Source organism: Ornithorhynchus anatinus, chromosome 2 (genome assembly GCF_004115215.2).
Source record: "Ornithorhynchus anatinus isolate Pmale09 chromosome 2, mOrnAna1.pri.v4, whole genome shotgun sequence".
NCBI lineage: Eukaryota > Metazoa > Chordata > Mammalia > Monotremata > Ornithorhynchidae > Ornithorhynchus > Ornithorhynchus anatinus.
The window spans coordinates 159,811,594-159,833,734 of NC_041729.1; the positions used below are offsets into that span (position 1 = coordinate 159,811,594).

The 22,141-nt window shown below is 43.7% G+C and overlaps 1 protein-coding gene across 6 annotated transcripts in view; it reads left to right on the plus strand.

Annotated features, from left to right (window-relative positions):
• USP15 (ubiquitin specific peptidase 15) overlaps nucleotides 1-22,141 on the plus strand; it is a 120,143-nt gene that overhangs the window by 56,336 nt on the left and 41,666 nt on the right. For 4 of the 6 annotated variants that reach the window (XM_029052328.2, XM_029052329.2, XM_029052331.2 and 1 more), the window contains 2 exons: nucleotides 7,304-7,365; nucleotides 14,419-14,505. In XM_029052328.2, the coding sequence (XP_028908161.1) occupies nucleotides 7,304-7,365; nucleotides 14,419-14,505 (149 nt within the window). The remainder of the gene's footprint in view (nucleotides 1-7,303; nucleotides 7,366-14,418; nucleotides 14,506-22,141) is intronic. The other 2 variants (XM_029052332.2, XM_029052333.2) reach the window with 1 other exon arrangement.

Here is a 22,141-nt window from a genome sequence, read left to right on the forward strand (position 1 = left end):
AAGAGCTTACTATGTGCTAAGCACTGTTCTAAGCGCTGGGGTAGATACAAGGTTATCAGGTTGTACCATGTGGGGCTCACAGTCTTAATCGCCATTTTACGGATGAGATGACTGAGGCACAGAGAAATATAGTGACTTGACCAAAGTCACACAGCAGACAAGTAGTGGAGCCGAGATTAAAACCCACGACCCCTGACTCCCAAGCCCAGGCTCTCATGTCTTTATCCAGATCTTGTTCTTACCCACTTCAAGTCCCTGGCCCTTAAAAAAATTAAATCCTATTAGCTATTGCCATGTTTACAATTATACTACTAAAATCTGTATATTGGAAGCAGATGTGAAAAAAGTACATCAGATAATACAAACATTTGTAGCTGCCTTGCATTCTCCCCACAACTCTCCCCTCCTGGGCTGCGAGCTCATTGTGGGCAGGGAATGTGTCTACCAACTCTATTGCATTGTACTCTCCCAAGTGCTTTGTACAGTGCTCTGCACACAGTAAGCGCTCATTAAATACGATTAATTGATTGAACCATGTCAGAACTTGGAAAGGGGAGCTTCTGGATGGGGCCCAAGGAGCTGGAGTCAGTTTTTCCACCCCCGGTTCCTGGGACAGTGAGAAGCATTGTGGCCTAGTGGATGGAGCATGGGCCTGGGAGTCAGAAGGACATGGATCCTAATCCCGGCTCTGCTACTTGTCTGCTGTGTGACCTTGGGCCAGTCACTTCACTTCTCTGGGCTACAGCTACCTCATCTATAAAGAAATGAAGATTGACTGTGAGCCCCATGTGGGACATGGACTGTGCCCAACCTTGATTTAATCATATCTACTGATTTCGGACACAAAATCAGGAGGACTGATTCTCTGACTCAGAACAGCACTCGATAATATAATAACCCCAGCGCTTATTGCATAGTAACAATGCAATAGTAACAATTACCATTTAAAAAAATGACCACAGCGGCCATGGTCACATGTAAGTGGGAAGTGATTCCTGGGAGACAGATGTTTCTCTCCCATTCAGTGGGAGATATCAATAGCAGAATCACCAAGATCCAGGCCCGAGATCTTCAAGGGTGTGTTTAAAGACTGCCTGATTGTTTCCTTTATTGCCAGAATCCATAACCTGCATTGTCAGAGGACACAGCAGAGGTGTTCAAGCACCTACTGGGTGCCGAGCCCTGTAAGAGATACTTTGGGAGCATTCAGTAGAAGCCAAAGATGCCCCGTCTGGCTGGGAAGACAAGAATGGGGAGAATCAGAAAGCGGCCAAAGCAGTATTCCTGAGAATGATTTGAACGTATGGGTTGGAGTTGGTAGCGCGGGCATAAATGCCAGCCAGCCGCTTGCTCCCATTTTAAAGAGTAGTTTGTGCTTCTCATTTCTTCATTCAGAATCCCAGTGATCCCCCCCAGGCCCCTTTCTGTACCAACCAAAAAGGTCTGAGATCTGGTCAACTTCCATCTTACCGGCAGTGAATCGAGCAGAATAGGGTCAATACAAAAGCAGTGTGGCCTAGGGGAAAGAGCACTGGCGTGGAAGTCAAAGGACCTCAGTTCCAATTACAACTCCGCCACTTCCCTGCTGTGTAACCTTCGACCAGTCACTTAACTTTTCTCTGCAACACTTTCCTCATCTGTAAAATGGAAATATAATACCTGTTCATTCAGTTGTATTTATTGAGCGCTTATTATGTGCAGAGCACTGTACTAAGTGCTTGGAATGTACAGTTTGGCAACAGATAGATACAGTCCCTGCTCAACAACAGGCTCACAGTCTAAGCAGTTTAAACCTGTCTCCTTCCTACTTAGACTGCGGGCCCTATGTGGGACAGGGACTGTGTCCCACCTGATTATCTTGTCTTTCCCATTGCTTAATACAATGCTTGCCACATAGTAAGCACTTAACAAACACCATCATTATTAGTAGTATTTCATCTTTCTGTCACAGGGCTGACTCAGACCGAATTCCTCATAAGCGTGCATTAGGAATTTAGGCTTTGGGAGACCTGTGAATATCTATTTCTCTATTGTAGTGCCTCCTGCCTGCTGCTGCTCTATGGGATTATGGCCAAAATGGCCCTCTGTTCTCCTCCTAGGCCACCATCGCAACCGCTAGCCCTAAATCATGATAGGGAAGAGCGGCCAGCCTGTGGCCTTCTTCCTTTGTGTAACAGCTGCAGCAACATATCCGTGCACACACGCAATCTATCTCTCTCTCCACCAACCCCGCCTCCCCCAAAGTCACAGTTACACACATCATTCATTCATTCAATCGTATTAATAATAATAATAATAATAATGTTGGTATTTGTTAAGCACTTAATATGTGCAGAGCACTAAGCGCTGGGTTAGATACAGGGTAATCAGGTTGTCCTATGTGAGGCTCACAGTCTTAATCCCCATTTTACAGATGAGGTAACTGAGGCACAGAGAAGTGAAGTGACTTGCCCATAGTCGCACAGCTGACAAGTGGCAGATCCGGGATTCGAACCCATGACCTCTGACTCCCAAGCCCAGACTGTTTCCACTGAGTCACGCTGCTTCTCACATAATGTTGGTATTTAAGTGCTTACTATGTGCAGAGCACTGTTCTAAGCGCTGGGGTAGATACAGGTTAATCAGGTTGTCCCACGTGAGGCTCACGATCTTAATCCCCATTTTACAGATGAGGTAACTGGGGCACAGAGAAGTTAAGTGACTTGTCCACAGTCAGCTGACAAGTTGCAGATCCGGAATTCCAACCCAAGACCTCTGACTCCCAAGCCCGGGCTCTTTTCACTGAGCCACGCTGAGCACTTACTCTTTGCAGAGCACTGTACTAAGCGCTTGGAATATACAATTTGGCTACAGATAGAGACATTCCCTGCCCAACAGGCTTATAGTCTAAAAGGGGGAAACAGACAACAAAACAAAACAAGTAGTCAGGCATACCTATCCACTTGTCCCAGAGACTGACATTCCAAGCCAGACATCTTTAATAATTATAGTATTTGTTTAGAGCTTACTATGTGCCAAGCATTGTTGTCAGCACTGGGGTAGATACAAGGTAATCAGGTTGTCCCACTTGGGGCTCACAGTCTTAATCCCAGTTTACAGATGAGGTAACTGAGATGGAGAGAAGTGAAATGACTTGCCTGAGGTGACCCAGCAGACGAGTGGTGGAGCTGGGATTAGAACCCACGACCTTCTGACTGCCAGGCCCGTGCTCTATCCACTACGCCGTGGTTGTGTAGTAAGCAGTGAGTAAATACCACTGACAGTGCTTCACTGTCTCTTGTTGCTGCTCCTGCTCTGCTAGTAATAGGAGTAGAAGCAATATCAGTATTAGTAATAACATTTATTGAGCGCCTGTTGGGTGCAGTGCACTGTTAGCAAACACACGGGAAGCACAAAACAAAAAAAATGACACATTCCCTGCCCGAGAGAGCATACATGTTAACAGGGGAGACGGGCATGAGAATTTCCGGGGGACTTGATATGAACAGTTGAATGTATGAGCAAATAAATCAGTGCAACTAATAATAATAATAATGTTGGTATTTCTTAAGCGCTTACTAAGTGCAGAGCACTGTTCTAAGCACTGGGGTAGATACAGGGTAATCAGGTTGTCCCACGTGAGGCTCACAGTCTTAATCCCCATTTTGCAGATGAGGTAACAGGCACAGAGAAGTGAAGTGACTTGCCCAGAGTCACACAGCTGACAAGTGGCAGAGCCTCAGAACTAAGTTCTGAGGGTGAGTACAGGGGATGGTGCGATACAGTTTAGGATGGTGGGATTTAGATGGGGCAGATTTTTTGGAGAAGGTAATATTTCAGGCAGTTTGGAAACTTGAGGTTGGTCGTCATCTATTGGTTTGGGGAGGGGGCACTTCCAACCCAAGGGAGGAAGGCGAACGAGCCTGTGGAAGTAGGAGATTCCAGCGCTTAGTTCAGCACATAGTAAGCGCTTCCCAAATACCATCATCATTAAGAGCGATGTTCCGTTAGGAGACTGGCTTGGGAGGAATGAGTAATACTGGTTGAGGAGTAGCAAGTGAAGAAAGCAGAAGGGTACAGTGCAGTGAGTTGGTGGAGGGGCTTGAAGCCCCCCTATGTTCCATTTCAGGCCACTCCATATTCCCCTCCATGCCAAGGACTAATGAGTAGCTAATTATAGAGGTCTCTGAGAGGGAGTGTGAGAATAGGGTTGGTGCCTGACAGCCTATTTCTGTCTCTGTCTGTCCGTTCTTCTCACGAAGAGTATCCTTATGCTCCCTTATGTGAAGCATGAGCCTTTCTGCTTTCAAAGCCCATTTTATTTCCAGACTCGAGAAATCTTACAAATCCCCTTCTGTGTGGGGTTGTGGGTTGTGGAGTTTGTAATCTAGAGTTTGACTCAGCTGCTAGTAGCTATATTTTAAGATTGAATGTAGTCATTAAAGAATCAAAAATGGAATTAGGCTACCTGATCCTCACCCCTCAGATCCACAGTGCTAATTCTTGCCTTTCCTTTTGACCTTTTTGTCGTCTTGAACCCCATTTTCAGTGGATTTTACTCTGCCTTCTTAACCTTGAAGTCTAAATTTGTCACCAGTGTATTGAAGAAAGGCTTTTTTTTTTTGGCAGAGAGGGATTGTGTGTTATTTTGTTTTTTAGTAAAGAGAATTTGTTGACCTGCCACATAGTCCTGGATGTGTAAAATTAACTAGCATTTGCTAGCACAGCTGCTGTAAGGTTTCCACTTTGAGTCGCTTTCTACTACGTTTTTGTAACGGCTCATTTCACTTCAGAGTGTCCAGATTTTACTGATGACCTCCTCCATGCTATCAAAGGAAATCACTTGGGGCTCCTTTCCCCCAGATATATGAGAGGGAATGGCACCACCGAGGAAGAAATCTGTGGCCTTTGGCTCCTATCTAACCTTGGGCCCTGCAAAAAATCCTAGAGTGTTGATCAAGGGCTTGGGAGTCAGGGCACCTGAGTCCTAATCCCACCTCTGCCACTTAACCTGCTGCGTGACCCTGGGCAAATCACTTCACTTCCTCCGTGCCTCTGTTACCTCATCTGTAAGACAGTGATGAAGCCTGTGAACGTTTCGTAGAACAGGAACAGTGTCCGACCTGATTGTCTCTTATTTACCCCAGCCTGGCACAGAGAAAATATCGTTTAAATATCATTTAAAAAAATGTAAGGAGGTTGCACCCAGTTGTCCCAAAACAGGCATTTTATCCCTGATATAAACGCGGCGTTGAAGATAAATTTGTGGTGGAGTACTCTCCCGTCCAGCACGTCCTAAGAACTGAGGTAGATACAAGTTTGTTCATTCAATCGTATTTATTGAGCACTTACTGTGTGCAGAGCTCTGTAATGAGGTCGGACACAGTTCTTGGCCCACATGGGGCTCACGCTCTTTTCGCCATTTTCCAGATGACGTACCTGAGGCACAGAGAAGCAAAGTGACTTGCCCGGGGCCACAGAGCAGACCTGTGTCAGAGTCGGGATTAGAATCCAGGTCCTTGCGACTCCCAAGCCCGTGCTCTGTCAGTTAAGCTATGCTGTTCCTAACAGTGCTGTGCTCATAATAATCGCTCGTTAAATGGCTTTGATGATGATGGGTGAGTGGGAGAGCACAGCGGACAACAGAAAGAGGACCCTGGAACTGAAACCAATGGAAAATCAGCAGTTGAGCTAGCACACAGCTGCTTCCTTCCCAGCATGCCATTTCCTCCCCCATTAAGCAGGAAAATAATCAGTGGCATTTATTGAGCATCTACTGTTCATAGAACACTGTATTAAGCGCTTGGGAGAGTTCAACAGAAGTGTTCTTTGCCCCCGAAGAGTTTACAGTGTAGAAGGGGAGACCTTGTTGGGTTTGCCTGCCCTTGGATATTTGCAACTGATGGTTCTAGAGCTGTGTGGTCTGTCCTGAGTGCACTGGGTTCGTTTATATCTCTTTATAGTAAAACCTAACATTTCTGAATCTTAAGGAGCTCAGTAATATTTCCCCAACTGCATTCTTTATGGTAATGTTTGTTCCCAGAGTCAAACAGTTCAAAAAATATTATGTTTTCTTTGGGGGCTGCCTTCTTTTCTAGAGAAGAAGCAGCCTGGATTAGTGGAAAGACTGGGCTGGAAATCGGGAGACTTGGGTGCTAATTCCACCTCCGTCACTTGTCTGCCTGCCTTTTTGACCTCGGGCAAGTCATTGAACTTTGCTGTGCCTCAGTTTCCTCAACTGTAGAATAACAATTGTGATATTTGCTAAGCGCTTTGTGTCAGGCACTGTACTAAGCGTTGGGGTGGATACAAGTAAATCGGGTTGGGCACAGTCCCTGGTCCAAATGGGGCTCACGGTCTTAATCCCCATTTTATAGATGAGGCTCAGAGAAGTAAGGGACTTGCCCAAGGTCACACAGCAGACAAGTGGCGGAGCCGGTAGTAGAACCCAGGTCCTTCTGACTCCCAGGCCCTTGCTCTATCCACTAGGCCATGCTGCTTCCCTTAGTAAAATGACAGTTCTCCCGAGGACAGGGATTGGGTCTGATGTCCTTATATTGCATCAACAAATGCAGCTAATTATGATATTTGTTCAGTGCTTTCTAAATGCCAAGTACTGTGCATAGTGACTGAGGAAGTAAGGACAATCGGCCCAGTCTGCGTCCCACACAGGACACAGAAGAGTTTAACTCCGTTTTACAAATGAGCAAAGCGAGTTAAGTGATTTGTCCGTGGTCGCATGGTGGGCCAGGGGGTAGAGCAAGGACCAGACTCCTGCCTCTCGACTCTGTCTTCTCGCCCTTTCCACGAGGCCACACCGCCGGCTGTGCTCGTTCTAGCCCCGCTCTGCCCCAGGCCTGCCATGCGACCGTGGGCAGATGATCATATAGCACACAGAACGTGGCACTTAAGAAGCACTGAACAAATACCATAACTAACTGTAGATCTTGAATTTCCCAGATCCCTGGAATACAGACTGTCAATTTGGGTGCAAATTTTCTGACTCACCCAGCATCCCCAAATGAGATGCAGAAATGCGTCTAGATTAAGGCCCTTACGGGTAAGTAAGAGGAAAAAGAATACAGGATTCACAAAAAATAACTTCAGATTACTTTGAAAACAGTAGGATTTATCGCAATGTAAAAAAAAAATCCGAACTTTGTAGGGAGACCGTTGGCTTCCGAAGAGTTTGAAGAAATAAGACAGACCCAGTCGTCCGGGGTAGATTTCAGTGAAATTAAGCCAGGAGTCGGAAATAAAGCACATCTCATCAACAAAGGCGCAAAAATTAAGAATTTAGTTTCCCAATGCGTTGTTCTTGTAGGTGCTGGTGATAGAGCAGAAAAATGAAGATGGAACGTGGCCCAGGGGTTCTTCTACGCCCAAGTAAGTGTTCTTCTTTGTGCAGAATCTGCATAACGGTTCTCCCTCTATGTTTTCATGAGGTTGCTTTTCAGGTTATCCCAAGAGAATGCAGTTTTGTTCCAGATGTTTGCTTTTCCCCAGCTGTAGTTGTCTGTCAAGACTTTTCTATTTTAGTGCGGGGTTTTTTTTTCCCTCTTTTGGTGCTTTGTTCTTAGATGAGGAAATCATGTGGAAGGTAGGTTGACTGAAGTGTATGTATCTTGTGCATCACCAAACTCTTGTGTGATATTTTGAAGCATATCTCTTTGTTCGAACAGTCCGGGCAATGAAAATGCCAACATAATAATAATAATAATAATAATAATGTTGGTCATGTCACTGTGCAGAAATGATCCTTGTTCTTGTTTTTAAATCAGCACTATAGACTATGAAAGATAGGATCAAATCTGTGAAATGATAGTATAGACATTTTGGAAACGTGGACTTATCTAAATAGTGTCAGTTACATTTCAAAAACCAGAAGATGGTTAGGCAGTTTTATTGTTTAGGAAAGTCCTGTGAAGCATCTCACCCTGGTTTGGCAATTAACTGCCTTGCAAGTCCAAGAATTACTGGAGTCAGTGTTCTTGACAAAATATTCCTGTCACGTTGCTCCATCTTGAGGATGCTAGGAGAAATAATGGTATTTGTTGAACTTCCACTGGATGTACTGCTCTGTATTAACCACAGGCATTCTGTAGAAATAGAATTTTAGAAATTTATCGTTCACATTAGGGCTTTGCCATTTTATATTGCCTAGTCTGGCTTTCTCATTTAGGAAGTGCTTTTTTTCTTTGCTCAGATAGCAGTTCTGTACGATTTCATAGAAGTGTCAGTATGTCTGAATTCAGAATCACGCCGGTCATGTAGTTTGTCGCAGTTAGGCTGTTTGTTTTCCGAGGATAATCTAAGATGGTCAGCCATTGAATCGCATCATGATAACTTTATGATTGATTGCCTTAATTCAGGTGCCTGCTTTTTTTTGCTGCCATGCGACCGTGGGCATGTGGTCGTACAGCACACAGTACGTGGCACTTAAGAAGCACTGAACAAATACCATAACTACCTGTAGATCTTGAATTTACCAGATCCCCAGACTGTCAATTTGGGTACAAATTTTAAATGGAAACAAATCCAATTTGCGTTACATGAGTTTCAAAGATGGAAGCAATGTAACCCATTCATAGCATAAGCTGGGTGAAGGAACATTTGGATGGATGAGAAATCCACTGCCCGTTTAACTGTAGAGGGACCAACATGAACTTTGAGTTGTCTCTTCCCTGTCCGCCCTTTGCTCCTTTGTTCACTCTAGAACCAAAGTGGAGAACAGCTTGGCCTAGTGGATAAAACCCGGGCCGGGGAGTCAGAAGGACCTAGCTTCTAATCCCGCTCTGCTGCTTGTCTGCTGTGTGATCTTAGGCAAGCCACTTCACTTCTCTGTGCTTCAATTACCTCATCTGTAAAATGGGAATCTATTGATTTATATTTGTTAGTGTCTGTCTCCCCCTCTAAGCTCGTTGTGGGCAGGGAATGTGTCTGTTATATTGTCTTATTGTACTGTCCCAAGCACCTTACTCCAGTGCTCTTCACACAGTAAGAGTTCAACAAATACCACAGTCATAAGTTATTATCATTATTACTGTTGATTGATGTAACTGTCCCCAAAATAATGTTCTCCTGGCCTGAACTAGCCACTTGAGACCACATCCCTTGGGCAAGTCACTTCAGTTTTCTGTGCCTCAGTTACCTTATCTGTAAAGTGGGAATTTGAGAGTGTGAGCCCCATGTGGGACAGGAACTGTGTCCAACCCGATTTGTTTGTGTCCACCCCAGTGCTTAGTACAGTGCCTGGCACTGGGAGAAGCAGCGTGGCTCAGTGGAAAGAGCATGGGCTTTGGAGTCAGGGCTCATGAGTTCGAATCCCAGCTCTGCCACTTGTTGGCTGTGTGACTGTGGGCAAGTCACTTAACTTCTCTGTGCCTCAGTTCCCTCATCTGTAAAATGGGTATTAAGACTGTGAGCCCCACGTGGGACAACCTGATTCCCCTATGTCTACCCCAGCACTTAGAACAATGCTCGGCACATAGTAAGCGCTTAACAAATACCACATAGTAAGTGCTTAACAAATACTAGAATTATTATTATCCATTGAAAACATAGTGAATCGTTTCTGTCGTGTGTCACGAGTAGCCACCTTGCTTTGAGTCCCCACTGTGTGCAGAGTCCAGTACGTGCGGATTATCAATCAGTCAGTGGTATATATTGAGCACTTATTGGGTAAAGAGCACTGTAATAAGTGCTCGGGCAAGTACAGTGTGACAGAGTTGGTAGGCACGATCTCTGCCCACAACGAGCTTATAGTCTAGGGGACATAGAGTAGAAGTAAAAAGCAGCCCCAGCTCTCCCGGAGTTTACAGTCGATTGGGGTGATAAATGGAAACAAAATGTCAAATGTTCAACTGGTCAGAGAGCGAGAGCGAGAACGTGTGTTAGAAACTCATGTAAGCATCTGCATAAATAGTTAGCAGGGGTATTCATGAATGCTGAAGTGGCAGATGTGGGGGGATTGGCGTGACCACCGAGGTAGGGGATTTAGGCACCTGTTTGACCCTGCTCTCTGTTCAAGCAAAAGGAGTTATTAATTCCACGATTCATGAATAAAACTGACCACATTGCGTTTACCTAGGCAATCAGTTCGGCTACTTTATGTGTTTTCATTACACGGTTTGAATAGCACCCGACGGAAGAATCGGAGAACGTTCTTCCCGCAACAGGAATCGCTTCTGGGTGTGACACGATTCCCAAGTAGGCCCAGTGGATGTGATGTAGGAAGAAACTGTTGTGTGCATGTGTGTGACGGTGATGTCTGGTAAGGCGTGATGCTGCTAGGCAGCCTCCCTACCCCCAAAGCTTCTTTGTGAGCCAGATTGAATCATCTCAGATGGTATTTGGGGTTTCTTTGTAGTTTTTCGTGTGTTTTTGTAATTTTGTGGCTTGTAATACAGTTAAGTGATGAGTAGCAAGAGTTTACAACATTCTGCTACTAGTGGGTCTAAAAAAGCATAGGCATTTATATAGGTAAATGCCATTCCGGTGGTGTCTTTGAACCATTACCCCCTAACCAATATGTCCTGTTAAATCCTTCAACCCAACCTTGGGTTATAGAAGAATCAGATATACCACCAATGATTGGTTTGTTGGCGTTAGTGAAAAACATCTAAAGAATACCACCAAGGGATTTTAAAACACTGTGGATTGGAGGTGATAGCATGTAACCACTTTGAGTGGACTTTTGATGCATCCTCTAGACTGTAAGCTCGTTGTGGGCAGGGAATGTGTCTACCAACGCTGTTATAATGTACTCTCCCAAATGCTTAGTACAGTGCTGTGCACACAATAAACGCTCGATAAACATGCTTGATAAATTGATCTGTATCATTATTTGCTCCCTCACCTAACCGCAATAAAACTACTTAGGATATGAAAATTGACTGAATTTTTTTTTTTTTTGAGCTTCAGCACCTTTTTCAGTTGGAGGTATTAAACACCTGTTCTTCCTCCCTCTTTGACTCTGAGACCCAGAGAGTACTCTCTGATTATTTTGGATCCAGCCCAGTGCTTAGGAAATAGTGCTCAATAAATACCATCATTTTTATTTTTATTTTCATTATTATTATGATGTTAGAAAAAAGGCGAAACAAATTCATGACCTACTTGATTTCACAAGCTTATTTTCATGGATGTTTAAAATAATAAAAGGCTATAGATTACAGTTGGGCATTGGATATTTTGATGTGAATCTTTTTATCATGAATGCCTGAATATTTTGAAATTATTCCCTGAGATTATTCTAAAATTCCCTAAGAACATTTGTTTACGACTCCCTTAATTTTCTTTCTCCAGAAGCACTGTATGTACATCTACCTTTGTAAGTTCTCCAGGTATTAGTATTTTGTTTGTACTGAGTGTTCTGAATATGTGCTCGTAGGTGCCAACCAGATAGTTTTTTGGGCCCAGCGAGTAGCCGTAGCAAGTCTCTGCCACCCTTTGGAGGACCAGCTGGAGTGAAGAGGAGGAGAAAAAGGAGGATGTTGAGCTGCTTCTTTTGATGTAGATACCTGTCATGAATTTATTTATATGAATGTCTGCCTTCCTCTCTAGACTTTAAGTTGGTTGTGGGTAGGGAATGTGTCTGTTTATTGTTCTGTTGTACTTTCCCAAGTACTTAGTCCAGTGCTCTGCACACAGTAAGCACTCAGTAAGTATGATTAACCAACTGACCGACTTGGTCTGAGGCTCACTAGGTGGGGAGGTGGGAGGAGATTCCTCTCGGGGGGCCTGGGGAATCTGTGAGAGATGGGGGCTCTTGAACCTGCAATGGGCAACGAGTCACGGCCGAGCCTCACAGAGGAGGCTCTATTCAGTCAGTCAGTCGCATTTATTGAGTATTTGCTGTGTGCAGAGCACTGGACTAAGCGCTTGGGAGAGTACAATATTCAGTATAATTTAACTGCGAAACAGTATAACAGACACATTCCCTGCCCACAACAAGCTTACAGTCTAGAACCCAGATACCAACCACCCTCCATCCTCATAGGCTCCCTGGCCGCCCAGAAGCAAAAAAGCAGGAAACAACCTCTCCCCCATGGGAATTTGAAGGCAGGAGTCAGTCAGTCAATTGTATTTATTGAGCACTTACTCTGTGCGGAACACTGTAGTAAACACTCGGGAGAGTAGAATGTAACAATAGATGCATTCTTTGCCCCCAGTGAGCTTATAGTCTAAAGAGAGAGACAGGCATTAATAGAAATAAATAAATAGCAGGTATGGATGTAAGTGCTATGGTGCTGGTAGGGAAGGGAGCAGGTTGGGGTGACGCAGAAGGGAGTAGGAGAAGAGAAGAGGAGGGCTTAGTCAGGGAAGGCCCCTTGGAGGAGATGTGCCTTCAGTAAGGCTTTGAAGTGAGAAAGGGTAATTGTCAGATACAAGGGAGGGAGGGCATTCCAGGACAGAGGTAGGAGGTGGGTGAGAGAAACATGAAGCCTTTCAGCTGGTCCGCCAGCCCAAGGATCAGCCATGCTGTGCTGACCCTTGCCCCTTCTCCAGTGGACCCCTCCCCAACCCTCCCAGGCAGGCTACGGGGAGCAGGAAGAGGGGAGCTGGGGGGCAGAGGGAGCACCCATGCTTGGTGACGATCCCGAAGTCAGGCTTCGAGGAGGAGGGGGTGAGAGAAGCACCGGGGAGTTCCTCTTCCTTCCTCTCCCCTCCAAACCCCCCTGCCCCCCAACTCTCTTCCGTTCCATCTAGCCACATCCTACCTCCCTTTCCTTTTCCTCCTCCCTCCTCCTCTTCTCTTCCTTTTTTTCCTTTCCCTCTCTTTTTTCCTCTCTCCCAAGTCAACTTGCTCCCAGGTTTTATTTACTCCACCACACTCAAAATGAAGGATGGAATTCCAAAACATGCAGGCCATCACCTCTAAATCCTCCAGAACCTGGTTTTGAAATGGTGTAGGCCTTGTGCTGCTTCCCGCTCCGCTGTCTGCCTTTAGCTCACTGCATGCTCAGTAGCATCTTCTCCGATAATGGCAGTGGAAAGTTTGGAGGCTGCTTCGTGGTTGTCGTCCCTGATCTCAGCAGCCTACGTTTAGAGAGGCACTCATTCGATGTATCTAATTTTTCCCTCTTCCTCCGTAGCATTCCATCTAGAAGCCCAATCCATACCATTCAACCACAGTCACTCCCATCCACTTCTGAATCTGCTAATCTCTGAGCCACTTCCATTGATTTGCAAAAAAAGCCATATGCTTACTAGCTGTGGTATAAAGAAGTGTTTATTTTGGTTTGCGTAGTGGATAGAACACAGGCCTGGGAGACAGGTCATGGGTTCTAATCCCTGCTCCTCCATTTGTCAACTGTGTGAACTTGGGCAAGTCACTTAGCTTCTCTGTGCCTCAGCTCCCTCATCTGTAAAATGGGGGTTAGGACTGTGAGTCCTATGCGGCACAGGGACTGTGTCCAACCCAATTATCTTGTATAATAATAATAATAATGTTGGTATTTGTTAAGCGCTTACTATGTGCAGAGCACTGTTCTAAGCGCTGGGGTAGACATAGGGGATTCAAGTTGTCCCACATGGGGCTCACAGTCTTAATCCCCATTTTACAGATGAGGTAACTGAGGCCCAGAGAAGTTAAGTGACTTGCCCACAGTCACACAGCTGACAAGTGGCAGAGCTGGGATTCGAACTCATGACCTCTGACTCCAAAGCCCGTGCTCTTTCCACTGAGCCACGCTGCTCCCCAGCGCTTAGAACAGTGCCTGGCACATAGTAAGCGCACCACAACGTGAGTTATTTAGTAGGCTCCAGTCAGGTCCTCCTCGCAGCCTTTGCCTTTCCAGACTGAGGACCCCCACATGCCCCCAGTCTTTTTCAGTATTCCATCATATGGTAACTTGTGGTGCAACGTTAAAGTGATCTGCTAAAGTATGATTTTCAAAGTTATCTTTAGAATAGTATTTAATCATTTGATTCCTGTCTCCAAACCCTGTGTGTAATCGGGAGTTGAATGTTTTGTGGTATCTGTCAACTGGCTTTTGGAAAAATGGGCTAGTGTCTGGTTAGTTTGGCGTTATCCCCAGTTAGCCAATGACATTTTAGGAAAAATGACCGAGGTATTTAATATAGTTGCATTTCAGTATTGCAGTTGCAGGAGGACTTATCAATGCAATTTTTATAATGGTATATGTTTTTAACTTATGTGGAAAAAAGACTGTTTGGGATATAAAATTAAAGTGTGAAATATTTTTCATTTGGCTAATGAAGAGTGAAGTTACTCTTTGAACTGAGTTGATTTTGATTATATGAACACATGGATTGTGAAATGGGAAACCAATGCGCATTTAGTGAACTTTGCTCATATTTGCTTCTATTTTTCCATACTGATTTGCTACATACATTATCATCTGTAAATTTTTTTCTTTCATGATTAATTTCGTCAGCATTTTTATCTAATTTAACATTTTCATATTTTTAAAGGTCCCCAGGTGCATCCAATTTTTCAACTTTACCAAAGATCTCTCCTTCATCTCTATCAAATAATTATAACAACATCAACAACAGAAAGTAAGCAATGCATCGTAAGCACTGTTTGTTTAATTGAATCACCCAATCATGGTTGTAGAAATAGCTTATGTCTAGTTCTGAGGGTAAAAAAGGTTTACTTTTTTGTTTTGCAGTGATATAGAGGGTTTTGCGATCTTTTTTTTATTCCTGGTCATCTTAATCGTGGCAAAAAAAATGAAAGTTCAAATACAATTGTGATTGTTGATTCAGTATTTCGAGGACAGTAGTTCAAGGGACTAGAGACCAAAAGGTAGTGTTTTAAAATGCATTAAAATCTTTTAAAATTGGACATTCTAACCCTAACTTACCATAATAGTTATTGCATTTAGTAAAAGTAAAACTATAACTGTCATGAATTAGAAAGCCAATCTTTTTTCGGCTCTTCTGCCTAAATGTTCTACTCCCTGTGTATAGTCATTCATTCAGTGGTATTTATTGAGTGTTTACTGGTATATATCAATCAGTGGTGTTTATTGAGCACTTACTGTGTATAGAGAGCACTATATTAAGCATTAGGGAGAGTACAATTGGTACAGTATACATATGTTTTAAATCTTGTGGGATCCTCTTGCATTTCACATTGATCTGAGACTGAAAATTCCAGGAGTATAGGGAGGAATCCCCCTGGAATTAAAAAAATTAGTCCCTTTAGATCATTTTTCTTGTTTAATGTAACTTTGGATTTGAGCAGTTGTATTTGACCATATCGGTTAGGATGCTAAATATCTGGTGAGAACTTAATTCCAGAAATCTGTGGTGTTTTGGGCCTCTTTTCTGCTTAATGTAGCATATTGACTAGGCCAGCGACCTGTTTGGAGAAATCTAACCTATTTAATTGTAGCAGTCGGCTCACACAGGTGTCCTATTAATTGTGTTTTTCCCCACGCCTGAGAAGGAACAAAAGAGAACTAAGCATTTTTACCTTAAAATAAAATGCTTCATTCAGCATCTTCCAGTTTATTTCATTCTTCAGAAGGGATTTTTCTTAAGGGTTGAAGTGTCATTTGTGCCTCTACCAATTGTGAGTAGTCGTCAGCTCTCATGGCGAAGAGATGCAAATACACAGATTTACCTGCAACCTAAGTGTCGTACGTGTCGGGGTAAATGCATATCTCAGTGTAGTAATCTATAATTACAGCTCTCAGTAGTTTCCGTGGACTAAGTGAATTCACTAGAACTAATTTGTAGTAGTGGGTCTTTGTGTGGGGGTGGCGGGGGGAAGTCTTTCCCTTTCTCAGTGTTGGAAATGTGGGATTGAGACAAGGTCTTGGTTGGATTTTATTTGGAGCAATTGGCTTCTGTGTTAAGATTCCTTAAATGGCTGGGGTAGCGTGATTACAAGCAGTGACTTTAGTTTATGACTCAGGTCTGCGTCTCCATCTGACTGAGATGGCAGAGGAATGGGGAGACTATTCACTGGCAAAGCAAAAGAAGTGGAGCGGTGTGGCCTAACGGATGGAGCGTGGGCCTGGGAGTCAGAAGGACCTGGGTTCTAATCCCGACTCCGCCACCTGTCTGTTGTGTGACAGTGGGCAAGTCCCTTCACTTCTCTGTGCCTCAGTTGCTCTGCTCTAAAATGGGGATAAGACTTGTGAGCCCCATGTGGGACATAGACTGTGACCGACCTGATTGCTTTGTATCTGCCCCAGCGCTTAGTACAGTGTCTGGCAATGCATAACAAATAATGTAATTATAAAAAAGAAAGTTTGGTTCAATGTGAAGAAAACCAGGGCTGATTTTTCACATGGTTTTGTGTGCCACTCTGGCTGGCTCACTCTGTGGTCACCTGGAGCAAGTACTGGGAGAAGTCAGTGGAGTGGTCACCCGGAGCGGGTACCGGGAGAAGTCAGTGGAGATCCAGGGATTCAGGAGGGAGGCTCACAGGTTCAGAGCTGCACATTAAGTGCTCCCCGCCCCCACCGCCATCTTCCTGGGCCACACTGGCTAAGTGGGTCCCAAATCCATGCAGATAATCCGCTCCCACCCCACCCTGTCACAAACATACTCAGCAGCCCCTCAGTTAGGCTGCCATCTTTCCTCTGGGCTGGAGGAAGCAAGAAAAAGCAAGTTAGATGCCAATCAGCTTCTGTTGGCTTCCTGAGGTCCCCAAAAAGATCAGGTGTAGTTGGAGAAGGGGGAAGGGGGAGGGAGAGGGCTTTTGTGTGTGTGTGTTTGTGTGTTCGTTCTTGCTGTTTTGTAGCATGGGAATTGTGGAGTTGGGACAGACCCTAACTCTGAACCAGACAATGTATTTTAAACCTCTGAAATGATCAACTTAATATAAAACTATTTCAGAATTTAGATGATGATTCATTGCTTTTAGCTATAGTTGATTTTCTAGTGACAAAAATGTTTTTGGGGAAATCTGTATAATTCCCAATGGCTGCTCTTACCACTGGGGGTTAAAGCAGCTATGAAAGTTTTCTAATTTCTTACATTCAGTATGGGGCAAAATTTAAAATGAACTCCTAAATGAAGAGTTTCTCTGATGTGTTTGGAGGAGGTTGAATTAAAATTACAAATTTAGATAGCTGAAAGTCATGGCTTTTGCCTACCAGTTTTTCATTTGCCATTCTGTTTTTTTCAATTTGTGCTATAATCCAGTGTTCACGTATGGATGCATCAGTTTGTATTTATTGAAGTCGTTGTGATTTAACTCTTAGAAAGATATTTAAGAGATTCAGAATTTGAGATAATTTGCTTTTTTCACAAAATACAGTCGCATCACTGTATATTCATCTCTGAGTTGTACATTAACTCAGTGAATGTGGACAGTTGTTTTTCTCATAAAGTAAAAAAAAAAAGCTAAAAATGCTCCTTTAATGCCTCGTAATGGCTTAAAATTTAGGGGGTTGAGGCCCTGTTTACATAATAATTGTCCATCTGGGGGCAAAGTTTGTGCTTAACATCACAGACTTTAATGAAGACTTCATGGGTTTGGGTATGTGAAAAATGGCTTCTCTAGGAGTGACAATCCATTTCTGACTTAAATATTTACATATACAGCCTCACCATCATTTCCGTTTAACACTGAAAGCCGTAATCATGTCAATTTCTCTCTTTATCCATTCTGCTTATTTGCTTCTATGACCATCCCTACAACCTCTAAAGGACGTGTATATTTTTAACCGATTCATCGCCAGTCCCTTATCTGGAACAGAAATGTCACCTAATTTTTTGTGTTTTATAAGATTCAGAACCTGCCATCTATCTTATTTCAAGACTTGGTGAAGGCATTTTGATTGTAAATATCACCCTTTGTCTCCTCTAAAAATGGCTTCAAATCCATGTTCTCTAAAGAAGAGGGGTATGTATGCTTGCCTGTGTTTGTGTGTGCTTTGAAAGGAAAAGACGAATCCTGAGGTAGGAAGAATATTTGGATGCAAAGTGGTCATTCAGAGAAGAAAAGCTTACCCATGTTTTGGGTAATTGATAGAAGATAGCATTTTCCCACACCACCCAGCCAGTCCGTTGACAGCAGTGTTTCCTTGAGGCTCTTAACTAACCATTTGAACATGCATCATAGATGACCGATCACTAGAAGGCTTCTGACGAGTAGAATACCTAGCCTTGAGTGGCATCCTTCCTATTTGAGAAAATTTTAGTAAGCCTACATGATGAGAGGTCGTCGTTTTTTGTTGCGAGACACGTACTGGTAAATGAAAGTGAGTTCACTGCGGCTATACACAGAAGAATTTTCTGTAATCCAGAGCTGGGCTAGAGGATGATTGGCTGGATTCATAGACCTGCCAAATCGAAGTGGCCTTTTGGGAAGGGACTGAGGACACTAGCTAATGGGCTAATAATTATGTAAGATTACAGGGGCTGAACTGAAGGCCTCAGTGAAAATGTGTGCTCAGCTGGGAGTCGTGTTGAACGTAGTCTGCTTTGGAATGGGCTTTGGGAGCTAGATCGGGTCAGTATCAGTGTGAAGGCCTGGGAGTCCGAAGGACCTAGGTTCTGATCCCAGCTCTTCCACCGGTCTGCTGCATGGCTTGGGGCAAATCATTTCACTTCTCTGGGCCTCAGTTATCTCACCTGTAAAATGGGGATTAAAACTGTGAGCCCCATGTGGGACAGGAACTATGTCCAATCTGATTAGCTTGTATCTACCCCAGTGCTTGGTACGTAGTAAGCACTTAATAAATACCATCATTATTATTATTAAGGCGGTCTTGGGTGCAGGTATATTAATACAGTTCAGGTGTCTTTTAGCAGAGAATCATAGGGTAATGAAGGAATTCGAGAGGACGTCTCACCAATCTACAGTTGGTCCCACGCCAGTCCCCATATTTGTTACTAGTTATTTCTTAGATAAGTTTGTGAAGTGATTTTTTTTTTAAATTCTAAAGTAGCTCGAAATTCGCCTCCCGGGAATTCCACCATGGTTGCCGCAAACCCACGTAGACCCCTCCCCCCCCAACCTCCATTTAGATATGGCCAGGGAACCTAGGTAGCGTCACAAACAACTGTACTTGTTTGTGGTGTGAGACTAGAAATGTGCTTTCTGTTTTTGCACTTGGGTGTTTGTGTGTGCATAAAGTGGCGTGATTTGGTGGTGACTGCAGAGATTTATGTATACGTTTTATTATAATAGGATTATTTTCCATTTTCTAGTCCCAAAATTTCTTTAATATATTTGCTTTTATATGGAATATCCCAAACTCAATTTTTTTGCCTTTAAAATTGTTTCAACTGGCAGTATTAATATAACAGGAATAAAATAAAGCCCTTTCTTGGATTGTAGAACCCAGTCCTAAACAGAACTGTAGAGGGATACAGGGCCTGAGGCAGGAATTTTATTGTCAATGTCTATATCAATTTTTTCTCTATGCCTCTCTCTCTCTGTCTCTCATACTCCCGTCTTTCCCACAAGCAACCCTTCCTGCCACTCAAGGATCAATCGATCGGTGGTATCTATTGAACACTCACCATGCACAGTACAGTGGAGATTAATAATGTTGGTATTTGTTAAGTGCTTACTATGTGCCGAGCACTGTTCTAAGCGCTGGATTAAGACCATGAGCCCTATGTGGGAGAGGAACCGTGTCCAACCTGATTAACTTGTGTTTACCCCAGCGCTTAGAACAGGGCCTGGCGCATAGTAAGCGCTTAACAAATACTATGAACAAAACACTAAAACAAAGGGTAGGTTGACATAATCCCTGCTCACAAGGAGCTTCGAAGCATAGGTTTGCTAAACCAGGAATGTGGGCAGGGAATGTGTGTGTATGTTATTGTTCAGTGCTTGGCACATAATAAACGCTTAACAAATACCATCATCATCATTATTATTATTATTACATTGTACTCTCCCAAGCTCTTAGTATAGTGCTCTGCAAATGGTAAACGCTCAATAAATACAATTCACTGACTGATAGACCGAAGGGGGAAGCTGCTCTGCTCCCCCTCCACCCTCTGCTCCTCCCCCTCCCCCTCCCCTCAGCACTGTGCTCATTTATATATTTATTACCCTGTTTATTTTGTTAATGAGGTGTACATCCCCTTGATTCTATTTATCATGTTAATGTTGTCTCGTTTTTGTTTTGTTCTGTTTTGCTCTGCTGTCCGTCTCCCCCGATTAGACTGTGAGCCCGTCAGTGGGCAGGGATTGTCTCTGTTGCCGAATTGTACATTCCAAGCGCTTAGTACAGTGCTGTGCACATAGTAAGCGCTCAATAAATACTATTGAATGAATGAATGAAATGCTTTCTCCTCTGGATGCCATTCTTAAGGTGACCACTGGATGGCACTGACAATATCTTTCACATTTCAATAGTATTTACCGATAATAGTAATAATTATAGTACTTGTTAAACGTTTACTATGTGCCAAGCACTGTTCTAGGTGCTGGGGTAGTTAGACGTGAATCAGGTTGCACACAGTCCCTGTCCCACATAGGGCTCACCGTCTTAATCCCCATTTTCCAGATGAGGGAACTGAGACCCAGAGAAGTTTAGTGACTTGCTCCAGATCACACAGCAGACATGTGGAGGAGCCCAGATTAGAACCCAGGTCCTCCTGACTCCCAGGCCTGTGCTCTGTCCACTAAGTCAAGCTGCTTCTCTTTGCCAATCCAAAAATAATCGGGTTATTGGGTCCCTGGTGAGGCAGGTGTCACCACAGAGTATAATGAATGCGTGGGTCGGAGGGCCTTTAAAAGATCCATCTCCAGATCCCTGTCAACGTGTTTAAATCAAAGCTCTAGACATGAGCTCACCCAGAGTCTCCCTGTGGGCAGGGAACGAGTCTACTCACGCTGTCATAGCGGACTCTCCCAAGTGCTTAGTTCAGTGCTCTGCACACAGTAAGTGCTCAATAAAATTAGACTGTGGGCCCGTTATTGGGCAGGTATTGTCTCTATCTGTTGCCGAGTTGTACATTCCAAGCGCTTAGTACCGGCTGTGCACATAGTAAGCGCTCAGTAAATGCTATTGAATGAATGAAATACCTTTGGCCGATTGATTGTTTTGTGGCGGTACCGTGGAACAGCACGGCGTAGTGGATGGAGCATGGGCCAGGGAGTCAGAAGGACCTCAGTTCTAATTCCACTTCTGACACTTGTCTGCTGTGTGACCTTGGGCAAGTCACTTCACTTCTCTGTGCCTCAGTTGCCTCATCTGTAAAATGGGGATTGAGACGGTGAGTCCCACGTGGGACAAGGACAGTGTCCAACACTGTTTGTGTCCCTCCCAGCGCTTAGTACAGTGCCTGGTACATAGTAAGTGCTTAACAAACACCATAATAATTATTATTGTTATTACCGGGCAGAAGACAGATCTGCTAAAAATTGGACTGCCCAGTTTAAAGCAAGGTAATATATTACCGTCACACACCCATCCCAGGCCCTCCTCCCACAGTTTGTTATAAAGCAAGATATTGAAGTAAGAAGGGATCTAGTGGAAAAGTACAAGCCTGGGAGTCAGGGGACCTGGGTTCTGATCCCAGCTCTGCCACGTACCTGCTGTGTGTGACCTTGGACAAGTCACTTCACTTCCGTGCCTGTCTCCTCACCTGTAAAATGGGGATTTAGTACTCCTTCCTACTTACACTGTGTCCCTGTGACTCCAACTTGATTTTGTATCTACCCCAGCACTTAGTACAGTGTACTTAGTACAATACATAAGCACTTTACAGAATACCACAATTATTATTATTTTTATGATTTCACACTACCACCTCCCATTTCCCAGCCTGTGAGATTTGGGCCCAGCTCAGCACAAGGCCTACAGTAATTGCCCAGTTTACCTCACTACCCTTCCTCCAGCTCTGGATCTCTAGGGATTGAAAATAGATTTCAAGCTTTTAGAAGCGTAATGACTTGCCAAAATTTAAAAAAATGAATAAAAAACCTCGATAGCTTGAATCTCAGTGTTGTTATCCTAGTTAGGCATTTTTAAGAGTAAAGGTGAAAGTCTGAAAAAATGTTGATTCATCTATCCCCATTTTTTCAGAAGTAAAAAATTAATGGTGTTCACATTGTGTTCGTGTGCGTGTGTGTTTGAATTTTGATTGGTGTGTTACTGTTTTGTGATATTAGTAGGGCTAACAGATGGGATGTGAATCACGTAAAAAGAAGTATTTCAGAATTGCTGAAAATGTGAAGGTTACATATATAATTTAAGAATACTGAATA